The sequence below is a fragment of the Danio rerio genome, chromosome 7 (genome assembly GCF_049306965.1).
Source record: "Danio rerio strain Tuebingen ecotype United States chromosome 7, GRCz12tu, whole genome shotgun sequence".
In the NCBI taxonomy this organism is placed as follows: domain Eukaryota; kingdom Metazoa; phylum Chordata; class Actinopteri; order Cypriniformes; family Danionidae; genus Danio; species Danio rerio.
The window spans coordinates 27,454,339-27,480,756 of record NC_133182.1 but is presented as its reverse complement, the minus strand read 5'-3'; the positions used below and the strand labels follow the sequence as shown (position 1 = coordinate 27,480,756).

General features: G+C 39.0%; 2 protein-coding genes across 67 annotated transcripts in view; both read right to left on the bottom strand.

The window, feature by feature from the left end:
• The window catches only part of cyp2r1 (cytochrome P450, family 2, subfamily R, polypeptide 1), a 243,958-nt gene extending 240,294 nt beyond the window's left edge, over positions 1-3,664 (bottom strand). For all 17 annotated transcript variants that reach the window (XM_073906839.1, XM_073906831.1, XM_068222337.2 and 14 more), the window contains exon 1: positions 3,604-3,664. The gene's annotated coding sequence lies outside the window, so the exon portion shown is untranslated. The remainder of the gene's footprint in view (positions 1-3,603) is intronic.
• Positions 3,665-4,358: 694 nt separating this feature from the next.
• The window catches only part of sox6 (SRY-box transcription factor 6), a 201,027-nt gene continuing 178,967 nt past the window's right edge, over positions 4,359-26,418 (bottom strand). For 25 of the 50 annotated variants that reach the window (XM_068222353.2, XM_073906902.1, XM_073906901.1 and 22 more), the window contains 4 exons: positions 20,841-20,946; positions 14,047-14,280; positions 10,892-11,108; positions 7,067-9,930 (listed from right to left, as the gene is read on the bottom strand). In XM_068222353.2, coding sequence (XP_068078454.1) covers positions 9,621-9,930; positions 10,892-11,108; positions 14,047-14,280; positions 20,841-20,946 — 867 coding nt within the window. In that variant the 3' untranslated portion in view covers positions 7,067-9,620. 50 annotated transcript variants of the gene reach the window in all.

Here is a 26,418-nt window from a genome sequence, read left to right as displayed (position 1 = left end):
CACATCATATTACCTGGTGTAAAAAGTGCAGCATCAATCATGTTTATTGATAAATTATCGATATAATATCTGCTTATTTGCAGTCGTTTGATATAGATAGCCTTATATCTCCTGTATCCCAATGTCATGGAAGAGAAGTGGGGTTTTCTCGGCGTTCACCTCATCAGCACAGCTGTTTCCTTCAGCTAAAAATGTAACATTTCGCTATTTTTATTTTAAAATGAACTACAAAAATAAAACACTTTACAGTTTGTGTGGCATTAACTATACCATACAGTCTTGCACAGAAAGGATTAAACACAGAGACAGAACCACTTAGGAAATGTACTCGTTTTAACTGTCACTGACAGAAATAGAAAGATCAATTGTTGTCTAGTATTAAAATAAGTACTTATTTATTAGTATCATTCAGATAATGAAATATGTGAATTAGCCTGTAAGTTTAAAATATATATGTATGCCATTTAATTAGAAAAAGTGGCAGTTTTCTTATTTTATACATAAAAACAAAAAATGCACTTGAAAATAGAAAGTGGTTTTTACTACAGTAAACAGGTGGGTTGAGGCTTTTTGATTTACTCCGAACTCAAATGGCTGTGCCTGTAAAACAGTGGAATACAAGTATACAACCCTACCATATTAAACATTTTTAAGTGAATTACTATTGAATTACTACTTATAAATCTAATAATTATATATATATATATATATATATATATATATATATATATATATATAAAAATTTAAATCCTAAAATAGCCCTTGCGTTAGCCATTTAAAACTAGCCTGCATACGATGCATGATCAACATGGCTTGAATAAGCTGCGTATTTGTGTGAATGCGGGCAATGAAAAAAATTAAGTGACTAAATTAAAAAGACGTTCAACTTTCGTAATGACAAAAATTAAAAGATCGCCTTCAAACACATGAAAAAGAAAAGTAACAAGTCTGGTTTAAAAATGTAGGGGTAAAAAGTACAGTTATTTGTAGGAAAAAAATGGGTAAAAGTAAAAAAAATAATAATTAATTGTCAAAAACTAGTTAAGTACTGATTTTAGAAAAATCTACTTAAGTACAGAAACAAAGTATTGGTACTTTGTTACTTTCCATGTCTGGCTACACACTAACATACCCGTCAACATTGGGATGTGAAAATAAGGGATTATCAACACCCCAACAGTTGAAACAGTCAGCAATTTGTTTTTATTCTTATTATTTGCAAAAGATAGAATAAATAGAATACATTACAAAAAGCTGCAAATAAATTAGCAAACAGTTTTCAAAATAATAGCTATAAAGAAATTGAATCAAGCTATCAAATCTCCATATCTGTGAACATTCACCCTTCCCCTATCCACAAAAACAATATAATTTAATACAGCGGATTCTAACAGTCTGTCTTTGCTATTATTCGATTTAAAGGCCAGTTTAAATGTAATTGCTTCAACTGGGAAAACATAATCAGGATTGTACCACCTTCATTTCAATTATAGGTAAAGACCTATAATTGCTGTAGCTACCAATGATAGTCCTGCACATTTGTTTGTGTTTGTGGTGTTTTCTAAAAGTTTTGGAAAAGGGGAATCTTTAAAGACAACACCAGTGACGGTGTTACGGTTTAACTGGTGACCGTGTTAACTGGTGTCCCTTTCCAGATGTAAGCTATTCACGTTTGCAGATTGGCAGATTCGTCACTTTTTCACCACAACAAAACATGTCCATACCAAATAAAGATTCTTATTACTTGGTGTCAGTGTCATTGTGTGCATTATTGATTTTAATATCTGTGTAGCAGAACAGTATATAACCAAAGTAAATAAAAAAAATAATTAGAATTGACATGTCTTTAACAGGATTCGAACCCGTGTAGTGAAAAGGTTTGGCACACGTATCAGTCAACTTATCTAACTGAGCTACTCAGAACTCCAAACGAAGCGGTCTGTTTTAATATCTTTGTCAATTAAAACATGCCTTGCTGTGGTTGTGGACCCGTGTTAACATGTTTCCATCGATGTTAACATGTTTACATGTTGTTTAGTTACATGTACTCGCGTTAACGTGTTTCTACAAACTCTCCCGCTGATAGAATAGCTCTCTGTGACTAAACGATGCTTCATCAGTTGCTCAAACCATGTTTTTTCTTAGTTCTAGACTCATGTCTACCTGTGCCTTTGGAGTCGTGTTAACTCGTGACCCATGCTCATACATGTAACGTAAATAAAGATTTTATCCAAAAAAGGAATACAATGACGATATTATTATGCAACGTATTATGTCTAATATATATATAATATTTATTTCATATATAATATTATGCAACACAATATTAATTGAAAATCGCAACATTTCAATGTATGATCTTGGTCACATCTGTATCAAGGTACTTATGAACATGATTTGGCTACATGCGATAAAATTACTAAAAGCTGCTAAGCCTTACGTTTCAACACAGCTTGATAGCTCAATTAGATAGCACTTATGTTCCATTCATGCTTCTCTTTTGTTAGTAGGTTCGAATCCACATACGAGTTTTGTTTATGTAGCCTGATTTTTTTAATTCTCTTTAAAATAAAATGGGGGGGGGGGGGGGGGGGGGGGGACTGCGATTTATAACGTATGCTTATTTAGCGGAACATCGTAGTCATTTAGAGCTATTCTGAGAAAATATCAGCTCGTTTAACTTTGTAGACACAGACTAACACGAGTCAATGGGACTATTATATTCTGATTGCATAATATTCTAATATTGTGTTGCATAATATTATATATGAAATAAATATTATATATATTAGACATAATACGTTGCATAATAATATCGTCATTGTATTCCTTTTTTGGATAAAATCTTTATTTACATTACATGTATGAGCATGGGTCACGAGTTAACACGACTCCAAAGGCACAGGTAGACATGAGTCTAGAACTAAGAAAAAACATGGTTTGAGCAACTGATGAAGCATCGTTTAGTCACAGAGAGCTATTCTATCAGCGGGAGAGTTTGTAGAAACACGTTAACGCGAGTACATGTAACTAAACAACATGTAAACATGTTAACATCGATGGAAACATGTTAACACGGGTCCACAACCACAGCAAGGCATGTTTTAATTGACAAAGATATTAAAACAGACCGCTTCGTTTGCAGTTCTGAGTAGCTCAGTTAGATAAGTTGACTAATACGTGTGCTAAACCTTTTCACTACACGGGTTCGAATCCTGTTAAAGACATGTCAATTCTAATTTTTTTTTTAATTTACTTTGGTTATTTACTGTTCTGCTACACAGATATTAAAATCAATAATGCACACAATGACACTGACACCAAGTAATAAGAATCTTTATTTGGTATGGACATGTTTTGTTGCTGTGAAAAAGTGACGAATCTGCCAATCTGCAAACGTAAATAGCTTACATCTGGAAAGGGACACCAGTTAACACGGTCACCAGTTAAACCGTAACACCGGTCAAACACATAAACAGGACTGTCCCTTTAAAAACGTGACGGCTGCTCACGCTACCTTGATAACACAACACAACATCTAATAAACGCTCAAACATCATTTAGCTTATATTAAAAACTACATTGGCGTGTTGCGTGACCCACCTGCACAGGCCGCTGAAAGCCGACATTTTGATCCGACGTGTTTCTCCCGCGCTCACAGGTCACGTGCTTTGGCGTGATGTAATCATGTAGGCAACGCGATCACGTGTATTATGTACAGTAGAGAAATGAGCAGTCTATGGAGCAGTCTTTTTTTGCGGCAAATATCATCGATGTGCAATAGACATCATGTTTAATTTGACTACACACGGGTAAGAATGTATTTAACTAAAAAATAGGCTCACATTATGTATATGTATATATAATTTGCAGAGACTTTAGCTATAGCTAATGCTGTAACTGGTGCAGGTGTGAGAGCTGTAGGCGAATTCATTATACTTGTAAAAATATTTGTAGTTGGTGTATTTAACCTGTGTAGAAATTAACTATAAAAATGAGGTCAGACAAAAGTAATATTACATTAGTTTTGTTGTCCTTGTATCTGCAACCTGTCCGTGGAATGTGTTAAAAAAGGCAGCTGGTAACAAGGCTGCCAAATATGTAAATTGTTTGCATGTGTCGAGTTTACTTATTTGCTAACAAACAGACTAAACTATGTAAATGTTTGAAGTCTCTTCAGTCCCATTTCTACTGCAGCTCATGGTATTATGCTCAGGGTATATGAAGTGAATTCACTTAATATGTCAAACTCACATTGTCAAATTAATTCCACTTAATTCATAATTCAGGATAAATATATTATGAATATGTATGAGCACCAGTTACCACAGGAAAAAAACAACAACACACAAAAAATAAAACAAAATGTCTCTTTAATTTGTAAGTGTCAACAGCAGTACAAAAGATGGAGTGATGGTGAGACGATTTTGCCATATGTGTGTGTACTCTATCTTTTATGGAAAAAGAGGAACTCTTGAGGTAAATAAGCAAACAGACAGGAACACCCCAATCTGCCGTCGTACATCAGTGAATTGGGAATAAACTAGAAATGGTGTTACATTACAATATGCCAAACGCTGCTTGTGGGGAGAACAACCTAGATATCTGTACAATTCACTAAGGTGTCTAAACACACCAAAATGTGTCACTCATCTGGTTTAATTTATTTGATATATTAATACTACCATTACAGAGAAAACTGGTCTCTGGACATACAACTGTAGAATTAATTAGTTTACCTCACGTCAATACTGCACATGGAAACCAATGACTTGCTGGTTTACATACTAAAGCCAAGCAAACAAACAAAAAAAAAACATTTTTTTAGTACCTTTTTCATTTTTTTTTAAACAATAAAATCCTTAGCAAATAGCTGTCTTTTGTACTGTATAAAGAAGAATGTGAACACAAATGTGATGGCAACCTTTTGAAGTCAATTAAAAACTTTACACTGGACTGTACAAGATATTATGATAAAACTATTTACATTTTTTAGAATTAAAACTTTGTTTTTTCCAAAAGCAGCAACAGATACTATTCTATATCTCTAATATCGCCCACACAATAATACCTGCCATGAATCTATGTACCTGCTGAGAAACCGGTCTCACACTCACACACACACTCACATACACCCAAACAAAGACAAAATGAAAGTGTTATTAGGCTGCTAGCGACAGAGACGCACACACAGTGTTGCTTGAGAGACTACAGAAATCTAAAAGCAAAGTACCATTGACAACAGCCCTGACAGCAACATTTTACTCTTCTGAACAGCAGCTAGCATGTCAGTCCAGCATGTCAGTGAATTGTGCTGATTAAATTAACAAAAACTATCCCACAATATACATCACAAAAGTCCATACCAAAATAAAAAGCATTACAGTAAGATAAGTAGAAACACCCAAGCTTTGTCCTCAGTTATTTGCATTAAATGGCAGTGACAGTTATGTATTATAAAAGAAATGGCATTTAGACTTGCTGTTGACTGGATGGGAAATGTCTATTAAACACTATGAAGCGAAATACTGTATGAAAACCTCAAATGCACAGAGTGGGTCTGCGTTGTGCAGCACAAACAAAAACTCATAAATATTTGCACATCCCCAATGGATCACAGAGAACTCACATACCTTTTTTTTCATTAGATGATGCTGTACTGTAAGAAACACCAAAATAACATGTTCTCTCGTTCAAATTTGGCACCAATTATCTTATAACTTCAGCAAGTACCTCAGCATTTAGAAAACAAATTGTGAAAAAAGAAAAACAGGAAAACAAATCACGCATTTCAAGATTTGTCCTTTGCTACAGAGTGCATTAACAACATAGCAAATGGCTGGTTAATTCAGCATGGAGTGCGAGGTTCATCGATGAAACACACAGACGTGTGTATCAGCTTTGTCTCCAATACTACTCAGTCAACAGGGAGGTACAGTGCTCAGCGTAATTAAGTACACCCCGTTTTGAAAACGAATATTTTTATCCATTTCTCAGTGAATATAGGCAATGTATTTTTGTGCATTTAAACAAAACAGATTTATTAAACAAATATATTTATCAAAGTAATATTTTAGTCACCAAACGTATTTAGAAATCAGGAGATAATACAATTAAATTCAAAATTTCAACAAATTCTTTTACTTTTTTTTTGCTTCTCTTGATTTTTCCTCTTTTTTAATTTTGTATTTAATATTTTTCTATTACATAAATTTGGGTGTAGTAGTTTTTGGATCGTTATCATAAGTTATTTTGTTAGATAAGCTCCAGATTTGGCTTCAGTACTGACTAATCTAATGTATATGCACAAATATAACATTGTATAGCTTCCTATTAAAAATAGAAGTTAGATTTGTAAGGGGTGTGCTTATATATGCTGAGCACTGTAGTTGAATTCAGCAACTACATGAGGTACAGTGAATTGTCAGTTTGTGATTTCATTCTTGTGACTTTCTCAAAAAAAAAAAATCATACACACAAAGAAAACAACATAAAAAAGTCAAATACATAATTTATACTTCAGCAAGTATCCGTGAACAAAAATAGAATTCTATTTTCCTATGTTATATTTACAATGAAGAGATCTGTAATGAGATGGAGATTTAAAAAAAATAAAAAGAAAAGAAACTTTGTTTTGAGCTCCAATCCATTTTGAAATTTCACTTTTTATTCTTGTTCTCTGATTGTCCTTTAATTCTGTTCTACTGACACTTTTAGAGCCAATGCTGGCTAATAAATACAATAAAATGTCTATATGCACTAGAGAGCTTCAAATACAATATACAACACAAACATACATGACCATTAAAATGTGCTACTGAAGTCCGGTGTGTCTCAGTTGGCCAGTCGCTACACGAGCCTCTCCGTCGAGTATTTACTGCTCTTTCTCCCCTAGGCAGCACTGGAGCTTAAACAAAGTGTTCATTCATCACGTGTCTTTGCATAAATAAACAAAATATGTCAAGAGAAAAATGACTCAAATCTGGCAACTGTGAGGCACGCTCACATGAGTCCAAACAGGTGACTTGTTCATGAAGGTTTTCTTTTTTTTTCTTTTTTTTGTCTCGCACAACGGCTTCACATTAGTCAGAATTGATAAAAATACCATTTATATCCAGTGCTTGTAACACTTTTGAATCATTGTCTCCATGTGAGATTGAAATTGTCTCTTTTTTTTTCCTTTTTCTTTTGTTTTTTAATCTATACAAGCGCAATCAAGTTTCAGTCCCAACAACAGTCCTTTTGTCTGCTACCAGCCTACAGAACTGGCTTGGCATGGTCAAGGAAATATGTACAAATCACGTACAAATCAACCAATCCACCAGCAAACAGATATAACAGCTTTAAACAATAAACGTTGGCTTGTAAGCAGGGAAACAAAAAAATAAAATAAAATGCCAAGAACAGATGCCAAGGGACACCCAGCCAAGTATTGTACCTTATGTAAAAAATAAAAATAAATCACAACAAACTAAAACAAAACCAATGAAGTAAAAGGTACAAATACAAGCTTCTAAAGAAGTGCTCGAAACTTCCACAGATGAAGTAAATGCTTTTCAAAAAGGGGCCCTGAATAGAGTCAAATGCTGGGAGAAGTAAGCGCTAAATAGCCATCGGTACCTTTTAGACCTTTGGAGGTAGGTAATGCAGTGACCAGCGGCCTCGCTCTGACATATCCTGTCTTTTCTAATCTCTGGGTTAGCCATGAAACAGACAGGTTCAAGGGCAAAGGCAAAATAGCGGGACTCATGCATTAATAATGGCGTATTTCAGATGATACCGACTCGTCAGTCATTTTAATAATCCCCCACAGCTTGATCTACTTGTTCCATCTGCTCGCTAGCACCTCGTGGCTGCTTCTGGCCGCGGCCTTTCGCGAGCGCTTTGATGGAGAGAGGCCACAATAAACCACATGGGCCTCGACTCCATTGTTCGCTACCTTTCTCCTGGGCACGGGCCGATGCCGGGAGCCAGATGGCAGCCCCTTGAGGCTGGGCAGAGGTCAGGTGAGTGGAGGTGAATGGCACTCGCACTCTGTAGGAGCTTTCGGTAGGGCCAAAGCCTAAAACACGAGGCCTTGACCGCTGGCTGCTTTTTGGCTGTCCTTCCGCATCAAAACAGCCTGAGATTCTGAACGGCTGGATAATTTAGTAGAGCTGCAGGACTGCCTATCTGAATACAAAGGAGCAAATGGTGTGGATTTTTTTTCTTGTTATGATTTGTCATTTCGTTTTTTCCAAGTGCTGAAAAATATCCAATCCGACGATTTGAAAAATGGCAAGTCTGTCTTTGTGCGTTTTCAAATCTATTCATTTCAGAATATGCATGTAAATAAAACCAAAGTACCTCCAATTTAAGTATCCTTAAGCAGTCAATTTGAAAAATAAGTGCCGTTATTAGTTTAGGGGGTTTTCTCCTTAACCCATTGCAAAATGTAAAGTTAAGACTTAAAGATAAACACATTTAAGACTATTTTCTGTCAGTTAAGATTACAATGTCTACAAGACTTGAGTGTGAATAAAAGACTTTAAACTTTTGGCCCTGTAAAACAGGACTAAAGGCTTTAGCAGAACGTACATACGGTACAACAGCAATTTGTGATTGTAATACACCAAAGCTGCCTTTTGCTGCCTGTCCAATTCTGCAGATTGGATGCCATTTGGCCCCTTGGCATTCTGGCCTGATTACAATCACTGTGATTAAGAAGCGAGCGGGTAAGACCGAGGATGGTGGTCGGGCGATCACTGCATCAAACCTCCTAGAAAACTATGACACTCTTAGTTCCTGAGCATTCGAACGTGCTAGGAAGGGGGGAAAAAAGTGGACTTTGTAGATAAGATTGCAAGGATTGTCTAAGACTCATGCAGTCTCTCCCTTAAGACTTTCAAATTAAGATTTAAGAGCTGGAAGAAGCTTATGATATGTTTGGCACATCTGGACATTTAAATGTAAATAATAATAATAATAATAATAAAATAATAATAACAGCAACAATAACAACAATAATAACAATAATGGGGAGTTTTAGGCGTTCCCTCTATGGTTCAGCAAATGTAAGGACTTCTTCAGTTTTATCGTATTATGAAATGTCAAATGACGTGTCGTTGTCTTTTTCATTTTAAATAGTTCTGATTCAAAACATTCACACGCTGTTGGCTGGTACAGCATACCTGAGTGAGATATAGAACCCCATCAAAAACAGTAATGTACGCTTCAAACGAAAAATTCTAATACATGTGTAAATCCATATGAATTTAAGTAAGACTGTGAGTTATGCATTCATATGAAATGTTTCAATCGTCAAGTCCTATTATTCAAAAACGTTGTAGGAAATACCCTAAATTGTCCATGAACAAAACACAAGAAAATGAAAAAATAAAATAACAATAAAAAAAAAAGCCAAAATAAAACACAATCAAATTGTTTCACACTCGGAGAAACACTTAAGACCAATAGCTGTTAAATCTGCAGGAGCCACATCTGCATGCTGGCTCCCAAAACGTACATCATCAGAAACAAGTTTTTCTTTTTTCGTGTTTTTTTTTTGTTCGCCGTGTTCTCTTTTCATCTTCTTCAGTCTTTCCTCTAATAAAAGGATATTCTTCGCCTGCTGTTTAGCCTCAGTTGGCACTGACCGGCTCATGTGTGTCATTCTCACTGCTGTAGTCCGATTTGGGCTCGTCCTCAAAGTCCTCGTACATGTCCATCTCGTCCTCTCCGTTCACTGCGTCGCTGGGCACCATGGTACCCGGTTCCATCTTCATGTTGAAGGTGCTCTGGATGACGGGGATGGTGGGTTCAGGGCTGGCCGAGGCACTGGAGCAGTCTGACGTCATGTGCGGGGATGGCGTTGTGGTGGCCATGGTTATGGCACCCGGGTACACAACGCCTGCGCTGGTGGTGATGGGGATCTGCGTCTGTGGCTGCTGCCTGATACAGAGGTGAAAAAAGGACAGATTTATACTTAAGCATAAACAAGTGTGCCTTTTTACTTTTTGAAAAGCTCAGAGACGCTTAAAAGCTTTTAAGAGTCGGATGACAAGTTTAACGCTTCTCAAGGAAGACAATTACGGTCTTGGGGAATTGGAGAATGGAAAGAATGTACAAAACTAAGCACTGGTCGAAGCTCGTTCCAGCCAGTAGCTGTGTAAAAATGATTCCCAATCAGCGACAACGATTGTGAAAATGACACTCATTTCTTTCGTGGCGACAAAGCCAATTGGTTAGTAGAGACACAGTCTCCTGATCTTTAACAGGCTGATTGATACTCCAGCGCTCGTATTTCTTGCTGTTGAAGTGGAAACACCTGGAGCAGGCATTTTCTTCACTCACCACACGCAGTAAATTATAGCGTTGTGCTCCAAACATCTGCCCTGCAGCCCTCTCTACATTCATACTCTACTCTAATATCCTAAAATAATGGCTACGTGAGTCCCGCTGCCCTCTGTTACCGTCTAAATATGATAAACCACTACTTTCAAGCAGCTGAAAGAAAATACTATTTTGTCAATGGATTCAACCCAGGGCCAGACAGTGCAATTCCCCTCCTCTGAGGGAAAAATAAATTTACTGCAGCATATAATCACAAAGGGAGCGTGTAGGCAACAAAAGGCGGCGATCGCTCTTCTTTGAAGCGGATGTTAAAATTAAGTGCGAAGGCCATATAATGTGACAAATGAGCTAAGTGGCTGAATTACTCCAATCAACCTGATTAGGGGGTCACTGGCTTTAGACCAGGACTTGGCACACAGCATGGAGTCATTACCTGCCTATTGTGAAAGCTCTAAGCTGGCTTTATTAACAGTGTACGGGGGGTTTAACGTAGGGCAGGACTTCTTGGCTTCCCGCCTGCTATTGTTTCTGAAGGTTTGATTTTCTGTCATGGACCTACCCCACAGTGAAGAACTGCCTCATCTCTTGTCTCCGTGACCTCATCATCTGCTTGTACTCGCTGATGCGCAACTTCTTGCCGTCGATGATGCAGGTGCGCTTGGGTCTGGGTTTGTACTTGTAGTTGGGGTATTTCTCCAGGTGGATCTTGCTGAGCCGTGCCTGCTCTTCGTAATACGGTTGTTTCTCCTGGTTCGTCATAGACTTCCAGCGAGATCCTGTTAAACACAGATGAGAAGTTAGGAGTTATACATGATTATTACATTATTTATTCGTTTTTTAGACAAAGAATGAGCTTAAAGTTGCATTCAGACTACACATTATATCTGTCTGTCACAAGAGTTACTCTATCAGATCAAATGACATCAGACTATGCATTGCTTCCCCAACAATCCATTTGTTCCAAAATAAATTGTTACCCAATTCCAAAATATAAGGCAATCTGACATCACACCAATACCATTTCACCCTGTATGCCTTTTCTAATATTAGTATTTCCGTATGAAGTGTCCACTTGGACACATTAATTATCATGCCCCAAAGACCCATTATCGTTTATAAATCACCACAGCATCCTTTGTTCAATGGATAATGCCAAATCTGATTGATCATTTAAGGTCTGAATGCAGCAATTTATCTGAATTATGCTAAAGTCATCTTTGCTTTTGTGAATGAGAGAAAATTGCAACTGTTACCGTTGCTGCATTAGTGGAAACAACAGGACAGTAAATATTTCCAGCCTTCAGAACGTACAGGCTGACGGGACTTTTAGTTGCTGTGATCTATTGACTCTCTGGACTGGGGGACAAGACCCATTTAGCCCTGTCATTTTTCATGACAAACACTGCCCACGTGACAGCCACTAAATCCATCTAATTGAGCTGCTCCCGCGGGCAGCACACCATCAAGTTTAAGCGCGCTCGTCTGTTTGAGATGCATTGCATTGTGTGGAATTACTTGCAAAAGAAGATTAGGCAGGTGTGGTAATAGCCTGAACATCTTATTCACAGCAAAGGTTTAGCTATGTAATGCTGAGATGCTTGTCTATTGATTGCCAGGAGGGGAAAAACTGGCATGGCAATATCCATTTGCATAATTTGTGCAATTCAAGGTCCGGCATATTTAATGCTGGAATATCAGTCAATCATCTTAACATTCTCCCTCTCAGTTAATGCAGCAATTCAGTTATTTTTAGTCTTGTACGTTTTGGTTTTGATCCAAAACAGTTAGGCAAAAACAAAACCTCCATTTACCTCATCAGTGTTTCTACTGTTCTAATTTTTACTGATTTAAGCAGTGTCTTTATAAATGTATATGTATATTTAAAAATATATATTTTATTATACTTTAGACATTTAAAAATTGTGCAAAGAAACACCTACCTGCAAGCATTTTTTTGTTTTTAAAAGATGTCTTAGGTCACGTTTACACTGTCAGGTCTTGACACCCAATTCCGAATTGTTGTCAGATTTTTTTGCCTGTTCGTTTACACGTTCTTTTAATTATGACCCATATCTAAATTTTTTGCTATTTCTGCTGAGAATTTTGTAAAAAAAAATCTGCAGATTTATGCGAAATGATTTTAGGAGTATCATAACTAAAAACTTAATATATGAAATAAAAAATAACACATTTTTAACTTTTATTTAATGTTTATAATGCAAATGCAAGTAGATCCGCTTATTTGGTAAACAAAGCAAATCTTCTACAGTATATAGCTATTTAAATACTGATAATATTACTTTAGAAACTATTGTATATAAATCATATAAACATTTTAATATTAATATTATTATATCACAATAATATTAGTCAAATTAATTTAAAAACTAAATAAATATAAATTCACACAAGTAATTACATAGACTTAAAAATGGGCTAAAAATTTGCAGATTTCAGTGCGCACAGATTCGTGTGGGCCTACCCATATCCGATTTATGTATTTACACTTGCCATACAATTTATGATGTTGCGCATGCGTCAAGGTTGGTTCTAGCATCCTCGCCACACTAGCCATGATGGAAGAAATTGTCTTGCTTTTAGCTCTCATATCCCAGGTATGGTGGGAGTAAGTTGTGACGGGCTTTAACTAAACCCTCTTGTTGTTTACTGCGTTGGCGTCTCCACACACGTTCTTTCTTCTACGTCATTAAACCGCAACCATATACCATATTGTCGCAAGATTAATGACGTACAAAATGGAATGCCTCAATAAATCCGATCTGCCTGTTTACATGATAGTCGCATTGTCACATATCCAATTTATATCTGCTTTATTTCCACATATAAAGGAGGCCTGAAACCGATCTCTGAATGTCCGAATGCATGCGTTTTTTTTTTTTTTCATGTTTACACGGTGGTAGAACAGATGCGATCTGTGTCACATATGAGCAAAAAGACTGGCAGTGTAAACAGCGCCTAATAGTCATCCATCGTCTTGGCTAAAACAAGGCTAAATTTGGGCTGTCAGCGTAAATTTAATAGACGCCTAAAAATAGGCCAAAACTAAACTAGTCATCAAATAAACAGAAATGAATGACTACACATATAAAGTCTTTCTAATCTGTCTATTTGATGACTAGTCTAGTTTATGATGTCTATTAAATTTTCACTGACGGCCCATGTTTTTGCCAAGATGTCTACGTTTAGATGTCGTAGACACAAAATTGTTTGCTGGGCAATAATACATTTTTAAACATTTAAATTATGATGATGCAAATGTATTTGAAATTCCTTGTTGCACATCAACAAATTTGATGTGACTTTGACTCCCAATACATTTCCCATTCCTATTTTGTGACAATTTTGGAAGCTTTGAACACATGGGATGAACATGCTGCAATACTATAATTATACAATGCTGAGATTTATTTGGGCTAATAATTATTTCTGAAAATGAATAGAAGCTTTTGACATTCATTCTTTGACTAGACACTCCAATGAAATTAATATCAGTATGTAGAACTGTTAAAAAGATTATTAGGCAAGTGTGATCCAAAACAAGCAAAGACATTTTCAACAGTTTCTCAAGCACTCTACAATAGTTCCCTTGGCACCAGTTTAGTTTATTCTTATGCAGCGTGGCGTCATCCCAAACGAAAACGGAAAGGACAGCCATGGCTGCTGGTTGTGATTGATTTGAGGGCTTCGACTTACCCAAGATTTTGCTGATGTTGGAGTTGTGCATGTCTGGGAAGGCCTGAAGGATTTTGCGGCGCTCATCTTTGGCCCAGACCATGAAGGCGTTCATGGGCCGTTTGATGTGAGGTTCGTTGCTGTTCCTTCCCCGGGGTTCCCTGTAGACCCGTGCCTCGGTAGTGCTGGCGCCTCCTGTTGGCCAACAATAATACTGATGTGGTTTATCTGCACAGCCATTCAGTTCCCTACACCCTAGGAACACCAGAGCAAGAAGAAGGAGAGAGCGGGTGCAAACCGTTAATCAACTTAGTAGTGCAGAGCATCCATCAGCACATCAGTGTGACTGGAGCTGAACCAGAAAAGCTGGGTTTGGGGATCTGAGAGGCCTTAAGCCGTACCTCACACTCCAGACTGCCCATCCCAAAATGGGAAGGGAGAAGCCCATGTTTTGGAGTGTGGAACAAGAAGGCATTGTTGGTCGAAAGAACTCCTGATGAGTGAAAACTAGCTCAAACCAGACATGGAGGACCCTGACTATAATGCCTTTTAAATATTTTGTCTGAGTCGCAGCGTTTGTACAGTCAAGCGTCCATGCATTTCTGGGTCCGACTGTCGTAATGTTTCTCTTGCTGTAAGTAATAACGGTAATGCTCTGAATAAGAAATGTGGCATGAGGGTGTTTGTTTAAGAGAGGTAAAATAAAGGGAGAGTGCCTGAAACAACACATTTTCAAGCCTAAATTGCCTAGATTGCCTAAATGTGTCAATATCCAGAGTATGACAAGGGGAAGACCAAGTGATTAAACTTTCCATGATAAGAGTAAAAAGTTTCTGCATTAAAAAGTAAGATCAGAGGTTTTACACATTCACACATATATACAGTTAGTGATTGAGGCCTGGCACAAGTGTTATAAACAGACTTGAAGGTGTGCAAATTCTCAATCAGGCCATTCACAATCAGCATGTGTGTCCCCCAGTTTCTGTATTTAACTTTACAGCAGAGTGAAAATGATTCTGTTTGCATGCGCATTTGCTTCCTTTTATATGTAAGATGTGAAAGAATTAAATAAAAGCTGTATGAATATTTCAACAAACAAAAACATGTTGATAAACAAGGCTTGAAAAATAAAACAAAAAAAAAAAAGCCTTCCCATATGCTACGATACATCTTTAATGATCCAAAAACTGGATAAGAAGGCTTGGAATCAGCCATGAATATTTCATCATCCACATGTGATGTGTATTCATTAGGACCCCGAAACTTCAAGTCTTGGCACGCGCTACCTGCTTTTGATTTCTATTATCACTGGTGTTGATAAACAAAATAAAATCTCCAGCTAAGTAATGGATCTTGGCTCTGCGGGGCTGTTAAAGCACCAGGACAACAAGATGATTCTGAGGGCAGTGCGGTGTTCAGAGAAGGAGGAGCAGGAAATAGGCAATGCTGGAGAGTTACCTTCTCTGGCGCTCAAAGAGACAAAGTCTTAGTTTCAGGCAGCCAGCAGGAGGCTCTATCTTCCAGGCCCTGCTGGGCAGCACGGCTTTGCCCAGGACCCAAAATATCCATTTAGGGTACACATGTCAAGTATAACAATCATAATAATCCAGACAGTGTTGCTGTTTATCTGGCTGCCTAGCTCTACATAGTCATGGTGCATCAGTCAGGGTCTCTCTGATCTCGTCTCCACACAACTTCTTACCGCCAAACGTGCTGCAAGCAGATGCCTTGTCCCGACCCCTTCCATTCGGATTATACGGCAACGGCATTCCCCGCACAGTACATTAATTTCATTTAGCACGCGCTCACCGTGCAGGATAAATTGATTTCACTTTGTTTGCCTTTGACAGCCATGTTTATTGTGCAACGAAATGTAGTGTGGCGTAGGGCTGACAGTATCCATCAACGCTGGGCAATCTGCTGACTGCCGGGGCCAGATGAAGGCATTCATTACCTTGCCAACGCTCGCTCGGCTACCTCGCCCAGACACGACCGCCACTGTCTGTTCAGGGAGAGGGGGGGATGGCCGGCTCTAATTTACGATTCGCCCCGTGCCATTACTTCACCACTGACACTGATTCAGCAATTTATATACTGGCATGCATGCAGATATAGACAGAGGTGAGCGGCTTACATGCAGCAAACCAGCAGCTGGACTTTTAAATTGCAGATCGGATCCATTTTTTCTGTTTCCAGAGGGCGAGAGGGACCAAGGCTGGTTGTAATAATCATCTCATGCCCTGTTGTTGCTGTAGTGCGTCAGCAGACACAGACTCAGCGCTCTCAGTCATTTGAGCAGACCGCAGGAATGAGCGCCGACGACTGAGAGAGTGGCGGTGCTCTGCGGGACGAGACAAGCGGCGGCCCCTGGCACAGAGCCCCGCTTGCAGACACGGGTGGTCTGTACCCCCCCCACCCCACTGCAATCATGATGTGCCTTAATCAAAAGCAGCCAAAGAGTTGGCAGCGAGGTCGGCTCGCGCGACGTCACCCCACATCCACAACATGCAATTTACAACCCTCTGCTTTTTTCCCTCTTGCTTGTTGTTGTTTAATAAGAAAGCTTACATGCCTCTGACATTTACAAATTAGCATTAATTGACGTTTTCTCCCCCTGTGCGGCTCTTTTAGGAAGCACCTAGTTAGGTGTGTTATTGTGTAAATAAATGCAGATGTTTCGGGATGCCACGGGAGACCCCCCGAGGTGTGAGAGGGTGGTGGGGGGGGTGAGACGGCAGGAGGCTTCTAATCGACTTTATTGTGATTTATGAGACCCAGTGCCCAACATGACAGAGCGATACAAGAATCTCCATTTAATTTGTCTCTCCCGGTGAACAGGAGGGAGAGCGGAGGGGGACTGTATGAATTACAGAGAAAGAGAGAGAGAGCGCTCGCGTGGAGGTGTGTGAGCGAAGGGGCCCCGCGGCCCGGCACACCTGCCTGCAGCAGGCCCAGACTCGATGCTACGCGGAACGGAGCCAAAAGGCTGAGCCTCTCAGGCTCTCGCTGCAGCCAGCCTTTTGTTCTGAGGGCACACACAGACTGTCACACAAGAATCCGCTCGGAGAAACAAGCAACAATCACGCAAACCTGCCAGGCCCTCTGTGGATTATCCAATAAAGAAAGAGACGCCTTTCCGCAAAGGTATTCAGCACTAACAATGGGAGTCTCTGCTAACGCGCACAGGCAGATATGACACAATACTACACACTCCCATTCATGTCTGCACTCATATTGTGCTAATTAAACCATTATAACTTACACGTGATATAAGCCCACCACTTTAACATGCCAATTGTTGGATTGCACCCAGCTGGATTTTTGGAATTTTGCTCTCTGTGCACAAGTGTTTATATGGACAAAAGCACAACATGCTAGCGCACGTTTCGTTAACCTATTGTTTCTCATACATCTCGCCCTGGATGTTGCAAGGTTTTAAAGAGGGCCATGCTAAATTCCTTTTCCAAGAGACCTGGCATGCAGACTACACAGACAGTAAAATGCGATAAAGGACGGACAGTGGGAACATTGGCAAAAATTAAGACATACTTAAAAATGACATTCTTTTACAGACATATCTAAAAATCTGTTATTGTAATTAAATGATTTTTTCACTTTATTTTTTATTTACTACCAACCAGTCAAATGTCTGACAACTAACAGCTAGTTCAAGGTATGATTACTATTATTTAAGAGAGATAAAGAGAAATCATCTGAAGAACTTCATCAAAAAATGATGTTCGAGACATAAGTCCTAAAAATAATTAGGTTTTCATGAAAAAAAATTAAGCAGCCCAACTGTCTTTAGCTGTGATAATAATATGAATTATTCTGGAATAGGATTAAAAAAAATGTATTATAATAAGATAATACAAATATTTTTAATCACAAAATTAGCTTGTTTTCACAAAAAAGTATTTATTAAAATATATCAAGGTTATTTAAAATTATACAAATATTTGACAATATTATTTTTGATCAAATAAATGCTCCTTTGACATATACTATACACATTCTGTTATTTTATTATTAACATATATATGATGTGATTTATTATGCTAACATGATCGTCTAATACACAGAAATGTCTGATTGAGCTTTTGTTTCCTTTGCTATGACTTCAGTGAACCTCAGATTGCTCCTCTACAATAATTCAGTGATAACCTTACCACAATTTAACCATACGCATAAATACTACAGCATTAGCATAGCTCAGAGATTACAGAGTCAAGCAGTTAATCAATCCTGGCTGGCGTTTATTTCGGCCAGCATTGTCTTAAAAGTGTGCCAATATTACCTAGACTTCCTGCCCCAGGAATCTCTCAACACACCCTTTGTTCTGCTAAGACCCCCGTCTGACAGAGACAGTTTAAACACACGCACGACCCAGCCCGTTCGGCAAACAAAACTCATACTCTGCCACATGTGAATGAACAAAGGGGCCATACTAAAGCCTTTTGTGGTATTAGTTAATGTTTTTCATCTGAGCTTAAAAAGACCTAATGACTTTGTGGTGAGCTGATGCATGTGGCTCGTGGCTTTTTGCGAAATGAAGGAAATTCTATCTATTTCCATACCCCGCCGTTATTTTCCAACGGCCTCTCTTTCTCGTTAGAGCTTTGGCAGCTGTTAATTTGGTTGCTGCATGCTTCGCAAATATTAATTCAAGCAACCTAAAGCTTTCTACGAGTTGCAGCCGTGACAGAGAGCTGTTTTACACCCCGAGCCTTCACCAATATAACGCATCTTTTCAGCAGGCAGGACCTCCGTATACGGAAGAACGCCGTTGAAGACCCACTCAGTAATTTTCCTCTGCTCTCGATGGCAGTTACTGTACGAGTCTGTTTGCCCTGTTAAAGTAACAAGAAATTTAATTCTCAAATGGTAGTTTCCCACTCAGCTGATAAATCATTTAAAGTGCATTAGAAAAATAGCTGGCTTTATTGACGAAGCCCCAAAGCTTGTGAACAAAACTGGCACAATAAAACAAAGACTAGAGGCAAATAAACAGAATAAAAATGATGAGGGGTTGCTTTTTGTAAACGCATAGGTATCACATACACAGCGCTTGCATTCCTCAAATGTTCAGGGAGAGGAATGGAATTTGTTTCAAAAAAAGGCTCTAAACACACAAATACACAAGTAAACACTTCATGTTTCCCAACGGGTAAACACATTCTGCTTGTAAAAGAGACTATTTAATGTGGGGCGTATCATCATAAAATGCCGTTCACATCCTTCATCTCGATGTGTTTGTGGGAAGATGGAGATGCGGATGGCTCTGAGCGCTCACAGTGGCGCCTGTCCACTGGGAAGAGAAACCTCTGCGGCCTTCTAATCCTGTCTGTACTGGGAATAAACTGATGGGACTATTCCTTCACCTCCACTTAGGATTAAAAAGGAAGTGTGACTGGGTGCCCTCAGCCTTGCTCCGGAGCCCACAGGAGATGTGTTCCCACCGTGTTGGAGGACCCAGCTTTCTCACTTATCTTAGATGGGGTGGGACAGTCTTCTTGGCGGGGAATCTGCTCGAGTCTGGTCAGAGCAGACCCTGCCAGACCAGAAAAACTGCATCCCTAAACCTCTATTTACAGATTTGAGTTCTACCCAGCCAAAATAAATAATTTATGCTTTAGAAAGCTCATAAACAAACAGAGCTATGCAAAGCTGATCATCTTACAAGAAACAGATCTATTGTGAATGGGAAATTCTTTTTCAAGCCTTATTGTTTAAACAACAATAAAAAAAGATAACACCTATCATTAAAATGTTTTATTTTTACTTGCATATCTTGGCTATAGAGTTCTATGGAAACTATTTGATTTTTTACATGGGAAAATCATTGGTGCATACAGTGTAAGCACCCTGTTTATGAACACAGTAACAAAAGAAGTTGACGCCTTGCCGTGTAAGTTCTATCAGCATTGACACCTCCACACCCAACACATCAAACAAGAGCTTTGGCAACACATGGAAGAGGGCCAGCATTGTTTCTATGCTTTGTCATCAAGAACTGGCTGTGGAAAACTTTGAATACAATCAGCCTGACACTGGCCAAGCTATTGTGGAATCCTGTCTATCTGATCACCTTATCGAACTGTACCTGACCTCATTTCTCACTGTGGTCAAAGAGAAAGTAGCATTATGTCACTGTCAAATGGAAACTTTCCAAATCTGCTACTTTTCAGGAAATGTGACAAAATAATGAAGCAATGAATTCTCAAATTTGTCACTTTTAAATTGAGAGTGATGTTTAGAAACATCCCAGTATAAGCATAACATCAGATTGATGTTTTATCTCAACGTCGTGGGAATGTTGCATTTTGTTTAGAAATGAAAATCAGGTTGACGTCAGAACCCAACATCAGGCTGATGTCATTGTTTGGCGTTCAACCTAAAATCAACGTCTAATGACATTACTGCTTGACGTTGTGTGGATGTTACCACTATGATGTCTATCAGACGTTGGATTTTGGTTGCCATACCTGACGAATAAATGTCAGTATTTGACGTCACTATGACATTGGTTTAAGAAGTCGGGTCGACATTGTATTTTGGTCACTTTCCAACACAATTTAAAATCTACCAAACATCGACATCATTTGACATCGTTATTGGACGTTGAAATAAACTTGTTCTTAGATGCTGGCTAGACATTGAATTTTGGTCACTTGACATCACAACCTAAATCTAACCTAATATTAATGTCTTATGACATTGTGTGCTTGCTAAGATGGCAATGCTTTCCGAGGGTGTAAAGAAGGAAACAGAATTTTGTGAGCAACCATGCGTGACACAAACAAAGTGATACTTACCCTCAAAGTCTTCTGGCCTGGTGAGGTCAATGACTCTATGACCAATCTTTCCATCTTCACCAAGTTTGCTCAAGTGATGACCCAGATTGTCATAATGAGACCTCTCCTGCAAAACATAAAAGAAAAGTTTCTTTTTAGATAGTGCAAGCCATATTCCATTCAATTCATGTTTGATTCTATAGCACTTTTACAATGTAGATTGTGTGTGTCAAAGCAGCTTAACATAGTTCTAGTAAAGTCCAGATTTTAGAGTTGAAGTTCAGTTTAGTTCAGTTAAGTGTGGATTATTTTCACTGCTGAAAGTACAAACATTGAAGAGCAAATCCATTGATGCTCAGCTCCTCAAGCAAGCCAGTGGTGACAGTGGTGAGGAAAAAACTTCACCAGCTGACGAATTGAAGGGAAAAAAACTCTTGTGTTTGAGATCCTCACAAAGAACCGCTTCGCCTCCCTCTATGAGGCGGATCGCGATGTTCCGTCCGTGCTGCTTCCACTAAAGGTAACAATGTACGCACTCACTGCTTTCCCTGTGCTCATGTTAAGGATGTTTCTGGTAAGGTTGAATGACACCAGGCTACTGCAGATGGAGATCCTGAAGAGGGACTCAATGCACCTCGCCCGCCACGCAAATCATCGTTTCTGGATCACTTCCTACTTATGTATTTAAAAGTTTGATAGAAAAATTGCATTTATGTCTCCATGTTGTCTACGTTAAAAATTGGTGCAGCTACTATAAAATTAAATTAATAGAAGCAATACTAAGAATGGTTGAAGACACACATGGAAACAAACAAACCAAAAAAAAAAAAAAAAACAGATTCCATTCAGTACTGCAAGGCGCACAAACGTGCGCATTTGGCAGGCCCATGTCAAGTCATTTTTATCACAGCTGTAGTCTCTTACTGTCTTCATCTGCAGGGACTTGTACCGATAAGAGTGTGGAACACTCTGCTAAAAAGGATTTGGAAACAACACACTGAAAGATCCTGAGCACACAATGCAGCCTGGGACCTCTAGTGAAACGTTCAGCTTTTTTTTCTTTTCTTTTGCGCTCTCTAATCTTTGCAGTACATGCCCCTGTCTCCGCTGCCCTGAGCTCCCTGTCTATCATTTATTCAAGGCTCATGCTCGGAGGAACATGCCGTGTTTTCCCTTTTGTCGTGTTGCTTTCTGTTCATATTAAACTTGGCATCATGTCGCACTTGATGCACAATAAACCCCTGTCATTCTTCGCCGGTGCGACAATATTAAATGTCATGTCCGTGTGCATTTACAGAATAAAATAACAGCTTTTGGGGGGCCCTCCTGAATGGTTGCAGCACATTAGACTTAATGTATTATGCAGAGGAAGAGGGCCGACCGCTGCTCGGGCCCATTGTTAAATGACCTAGTTCTGCCGTGAGTGCGGCTGGGCATTAGCGGAGGCCCGTCTCGCTCTCTCTAAAGACTCAAGGAGGAGATGGACACTTTGACTCGGCATGATACAAGTAATCTCTCCCCCCTCCGAACGACACAGGAAGATGCTAAAAGCAAAGCGTGTTACGGTGAGTTGGCCCCAAAGCGTTTGTTCTTCTCCCAGGGTGTGCATTCAATCTCAGGCAAAAGGTGTACTTGAATTGTCTTTTCTTTAGAGAATGCCTATCACACACGGTTTGAACAGACACTCGGGCGGCCTCCCAACACAATGCTAACAGCTCCCTTGCCACAGACGCAGACACAGATACCGACGTACACATTAATCTTTCAGCCGCGCTGCTTTGGCCGTTTTGCTCGTTTGTTTGTTTTCTGTTCTTTTTTGCCACTGGGGAGCCCATGGAGCGTGGAGGCTCTTCACACGGCAAGCTCATCACTCCAGCTCAACTTGTCAATAGCACATGACAATAGTGGATTAGTTGGGATGATTCTGTGCTTATTGCTGTTGTCACTTGAAACAGACTTTATTATCACTAAGGGGCAAATTCACTAAACAGTTCAGGCACGTTCGCGTTAGGTATTTCAGCATGAAAGCCTCTATCAAGTTCGCTAACCACCTGCAACCTGCTTCTGAATGCACTTAACTAGCCTTGTAAATGTTTTCATTTTGTGTCATTCTGAAATTTGGGCTCAGTAAGATATGTATTTATCCATCGATTGACTTTTATTCAGTAGGAATGCATTAAATTGATCAAAAGTTAAAGCAACAGCATTTATAATGTTAAAATAGATAAATGTTATACTTCATATTTTTGAGCCTGCAAAAATGTATTATTTTGATGAAATTTTAACCACTATAACTGCTAACAGCAATAATACTAAGAAATGTGTTTAAGCAATACAATTAAGCATAAAAAGCCTAAAAAGTAAAAAAAAAAAAAAAAAAAACGGAAAACATTTAAACAGTAGTGTGCATTATAAAGAAAATTTAATGCTTTGTTCAAAACGGTTTAAAACAGCTTGGGTCATTGATTTGAATGAAAAAGTGGCTGATAAGATCTGGGAAGAAGCCCTATCTAGAATAAAGAAAGGTTGGATAAAATTGAGACATAAATTATTCCAATTTAAAGGTTTACATTGCCTTTACTTCTCTAAACCTAGATTAAGTAAAATAGCTTTCTCTGTGGGGCATCACGGTGGCGCAGTGTGTAGCACGATCGCCTCACAGCAAGAAGGTCACTGGTTCAAGCCTCGGCTAGGTCAGTTGGCATTTCTGTGTGGAGTTTAGATGTTCTCCCCATGTTCGCGTGGGTTTCCTCCAGGTGCTCAAGTTTCTCCCACAAGTCCAAAGACATGCGGTGCAGGTGATTTGGGTAAGCAAAATTGGCCGTAGTGCATGAGTGTGAATGAGTGATGTTTCCCAGTTAAGGGTTGCAGCTGGAAGGGCATCCGCTGCGTAAAACATATGCTGGATAAGTTGGCCGTTCATTCCGCTGTGGCGACCCCAGATTAAATAAGGGACTAAGCCAAAAAGAAAATGAATGAACAAATTTTCTTTTGTATCTCCTAGATGTGACAGATGTGGTGGGGCAGAAGGGACTCTGGCACATATATTTTGGTTTTTTCCTGTTCTTTATGAGTTTTAGTCCAACAATTGTTTTCCAGTGCTTGTAGAACAAATATCCAACCTGACTACAATTTGGCTTTTTTTTGGATATTCTAATATAATGGACACCTTTCCGTTAACCTAACAGCAAGCCCTGATGGTTGGCATGATCACAGCTAAAAAGATGATCTTACTAAATTGGAAATCTCATTGTTATAAGAGATGGTTGAACGAGTTGCTGTCAAGCTGAACAACCACGTCTTGAAACTTCACTGAAAACAGCTGAAAACACATGTGGACCTATCTTAAAACTCTTGGAAGTTTTTCGTTTTAAGTTTGTAAATCTTCATCTTTATTTCTAACCTATATATTCATGACACTGGCTTTGTAAAAATGTATTGTCATCTCTTGTTTGTATGTTTATGCTACACGTGTGTGTGTGTGTGTGTGTGTGTGTGTGTGTATATATATATATATATATATATATATATATAGTAACAAAGACGATACATCCTTTTTTAATGGGGTTGAGGTGGGGGTTTGGTCAATTATTCTGTACTATTTTGTCCTCTTTTTATTGGTATTGTACTGTTTTGTTAAATATCTTATAAATGTTAAATAAAACCAAAAAATAATACAAAAATGTAATACAAACAATAAACACTGCTACAGTATATGCTGCCAAAAATAATCAATTTGAGAAAAAAGAATAATTGCCCTTTTATTTAAATGTATCTTTAACTTTCGACTTCATCCAAATATAAAAACAAGCATCAGTTACCTATCTTTTTTTTCTTAGAGAACGAATATTGTTACTCCAAAAACATGGCACAAGCATCAAAGGGGCAGAAAGAAGCGCTGTTAAGAGAAAGTACTGCAATTTCCCACCACCACGCTTGATGGAACAATCATTATTTATGACCATCTGAGTGATTCGGATGTACAATTAACCACTACCTGCTTATGGCCTGTCATTAAGGGCTGCCCGTCTTGACTCTGCCTTGCTTATTTAAGTGTTTTCTAATTATGACATATGTAGCAGTCCCCGCTGGGCCCAGGCGGCTTTGTAAAGATAAGTTGTAGAGCTAGCTTGGTGTGCCATGCTCCGTGTGAAGCCTCCTACGCTTGCTGTATTCATCACCAGAGCGCATTATTGCACTTAATGAAAGAGAGCGCAGCACCCAATGACAAATTGACTGATGTGCGATTAGTCGCACGAGGGATAGCCGATGCGCTATGGACTGTCCACTGGGGAAGGGCCCAACAACTGCAGTGTGTGTGCATTTGTGTTTATGGTGGAGGAGGGGTGGGGGGTTATAAATTACTTGTAGTGTCATCCCTTCTCCCCGCTCAGCTGGCTCTCTCTGATCAATCATCTCCTTTTATAAAGTCATGATCATTAAACATCAGTTTGGGGAACAAGGAGCATTCATCACAGAGTTTCATTAAATACTGTTTAGGCGCTAAACTTACTCATTTTCCAGGGCAATAATTAAAGAATGACCCGGATGAGAGCTATTGTACATGAAAATGAGATTAGACACTTTAGTGTCTAGGGTCTAACTTAATGGAGTGAGGTAAAGAGCTCATTCATGCCTAGGAAGCGTTGATATCCACTGGAGACAGTGACACTGTTTACAGTGCACATTAGGAGTCTGTAATTGAGAAAGTGAATAAGAACATAAAACTTCAAACAGCGCACAATGGATTTCCATTAAATTTTATATACTATGTTTTATATACCTATAGGTTGTAACTTGGGTAATTTATATGTCACAGCATTAGGTACAAATTATCGAGAGAAATAATTTATATGCATAACACCACGCTTTTTGTTTGAAGACATGAACAAGAAAGCAGTCTAAAGCATCTTTACTACTGTCTGCATCAAGCGCTGTGATAAATCAATGGCATTTTTATTATTTTATGGTGTCATTAAATTTTTACTGATCACTTTACCACAGAAGAGCAGTAAAGGGTGTGTACCATCCTGAGCAAAAGGGCCCGTCCACTGCTCACCAGCAGATTTCCGAGACCATTGTGCTATAAAGGATATTTATAATGTGCATTACGGCAGCGAGATGGCAAAAGCCACGAATCTCCGCAAGTACAGAGAGAAGGAGAAAGGGCGGTTAGGGAGATGAAAAATAAGGAAACAATAGAAAAAAGAAAAGATGTCATGGTACACGTTGTGCCCCTCCCATGCTAACCACGACCTCTCTGGCGCACGACTGGCCCTTCCCTCAAATGAGTTCAGCATGCAGCCCTTCATTCCCACATCTAAAATTATAACCACACAGTCCTAAGCTGAAGTGGAAAAAGACACCCACAATAATCTCCCCTCCACTATCCTTTTTTCCCCCTCCATCCTCAAATTCGGTTACAGAATGCATTTTGTTTCGTTGGAGGAGGGTTGCACGGTGAAGTAATAACACAGAAGGGCCGATGGCTAGGCTGGTGGAAGTTCTGAACATCTGGAGGAGAGCCAGAGCGAGGAGCCCATGTCAGCGCAGCGGAGAGGGCTTTAATCAGGCCGGCCGCAGAACATGTGCCTGAGGA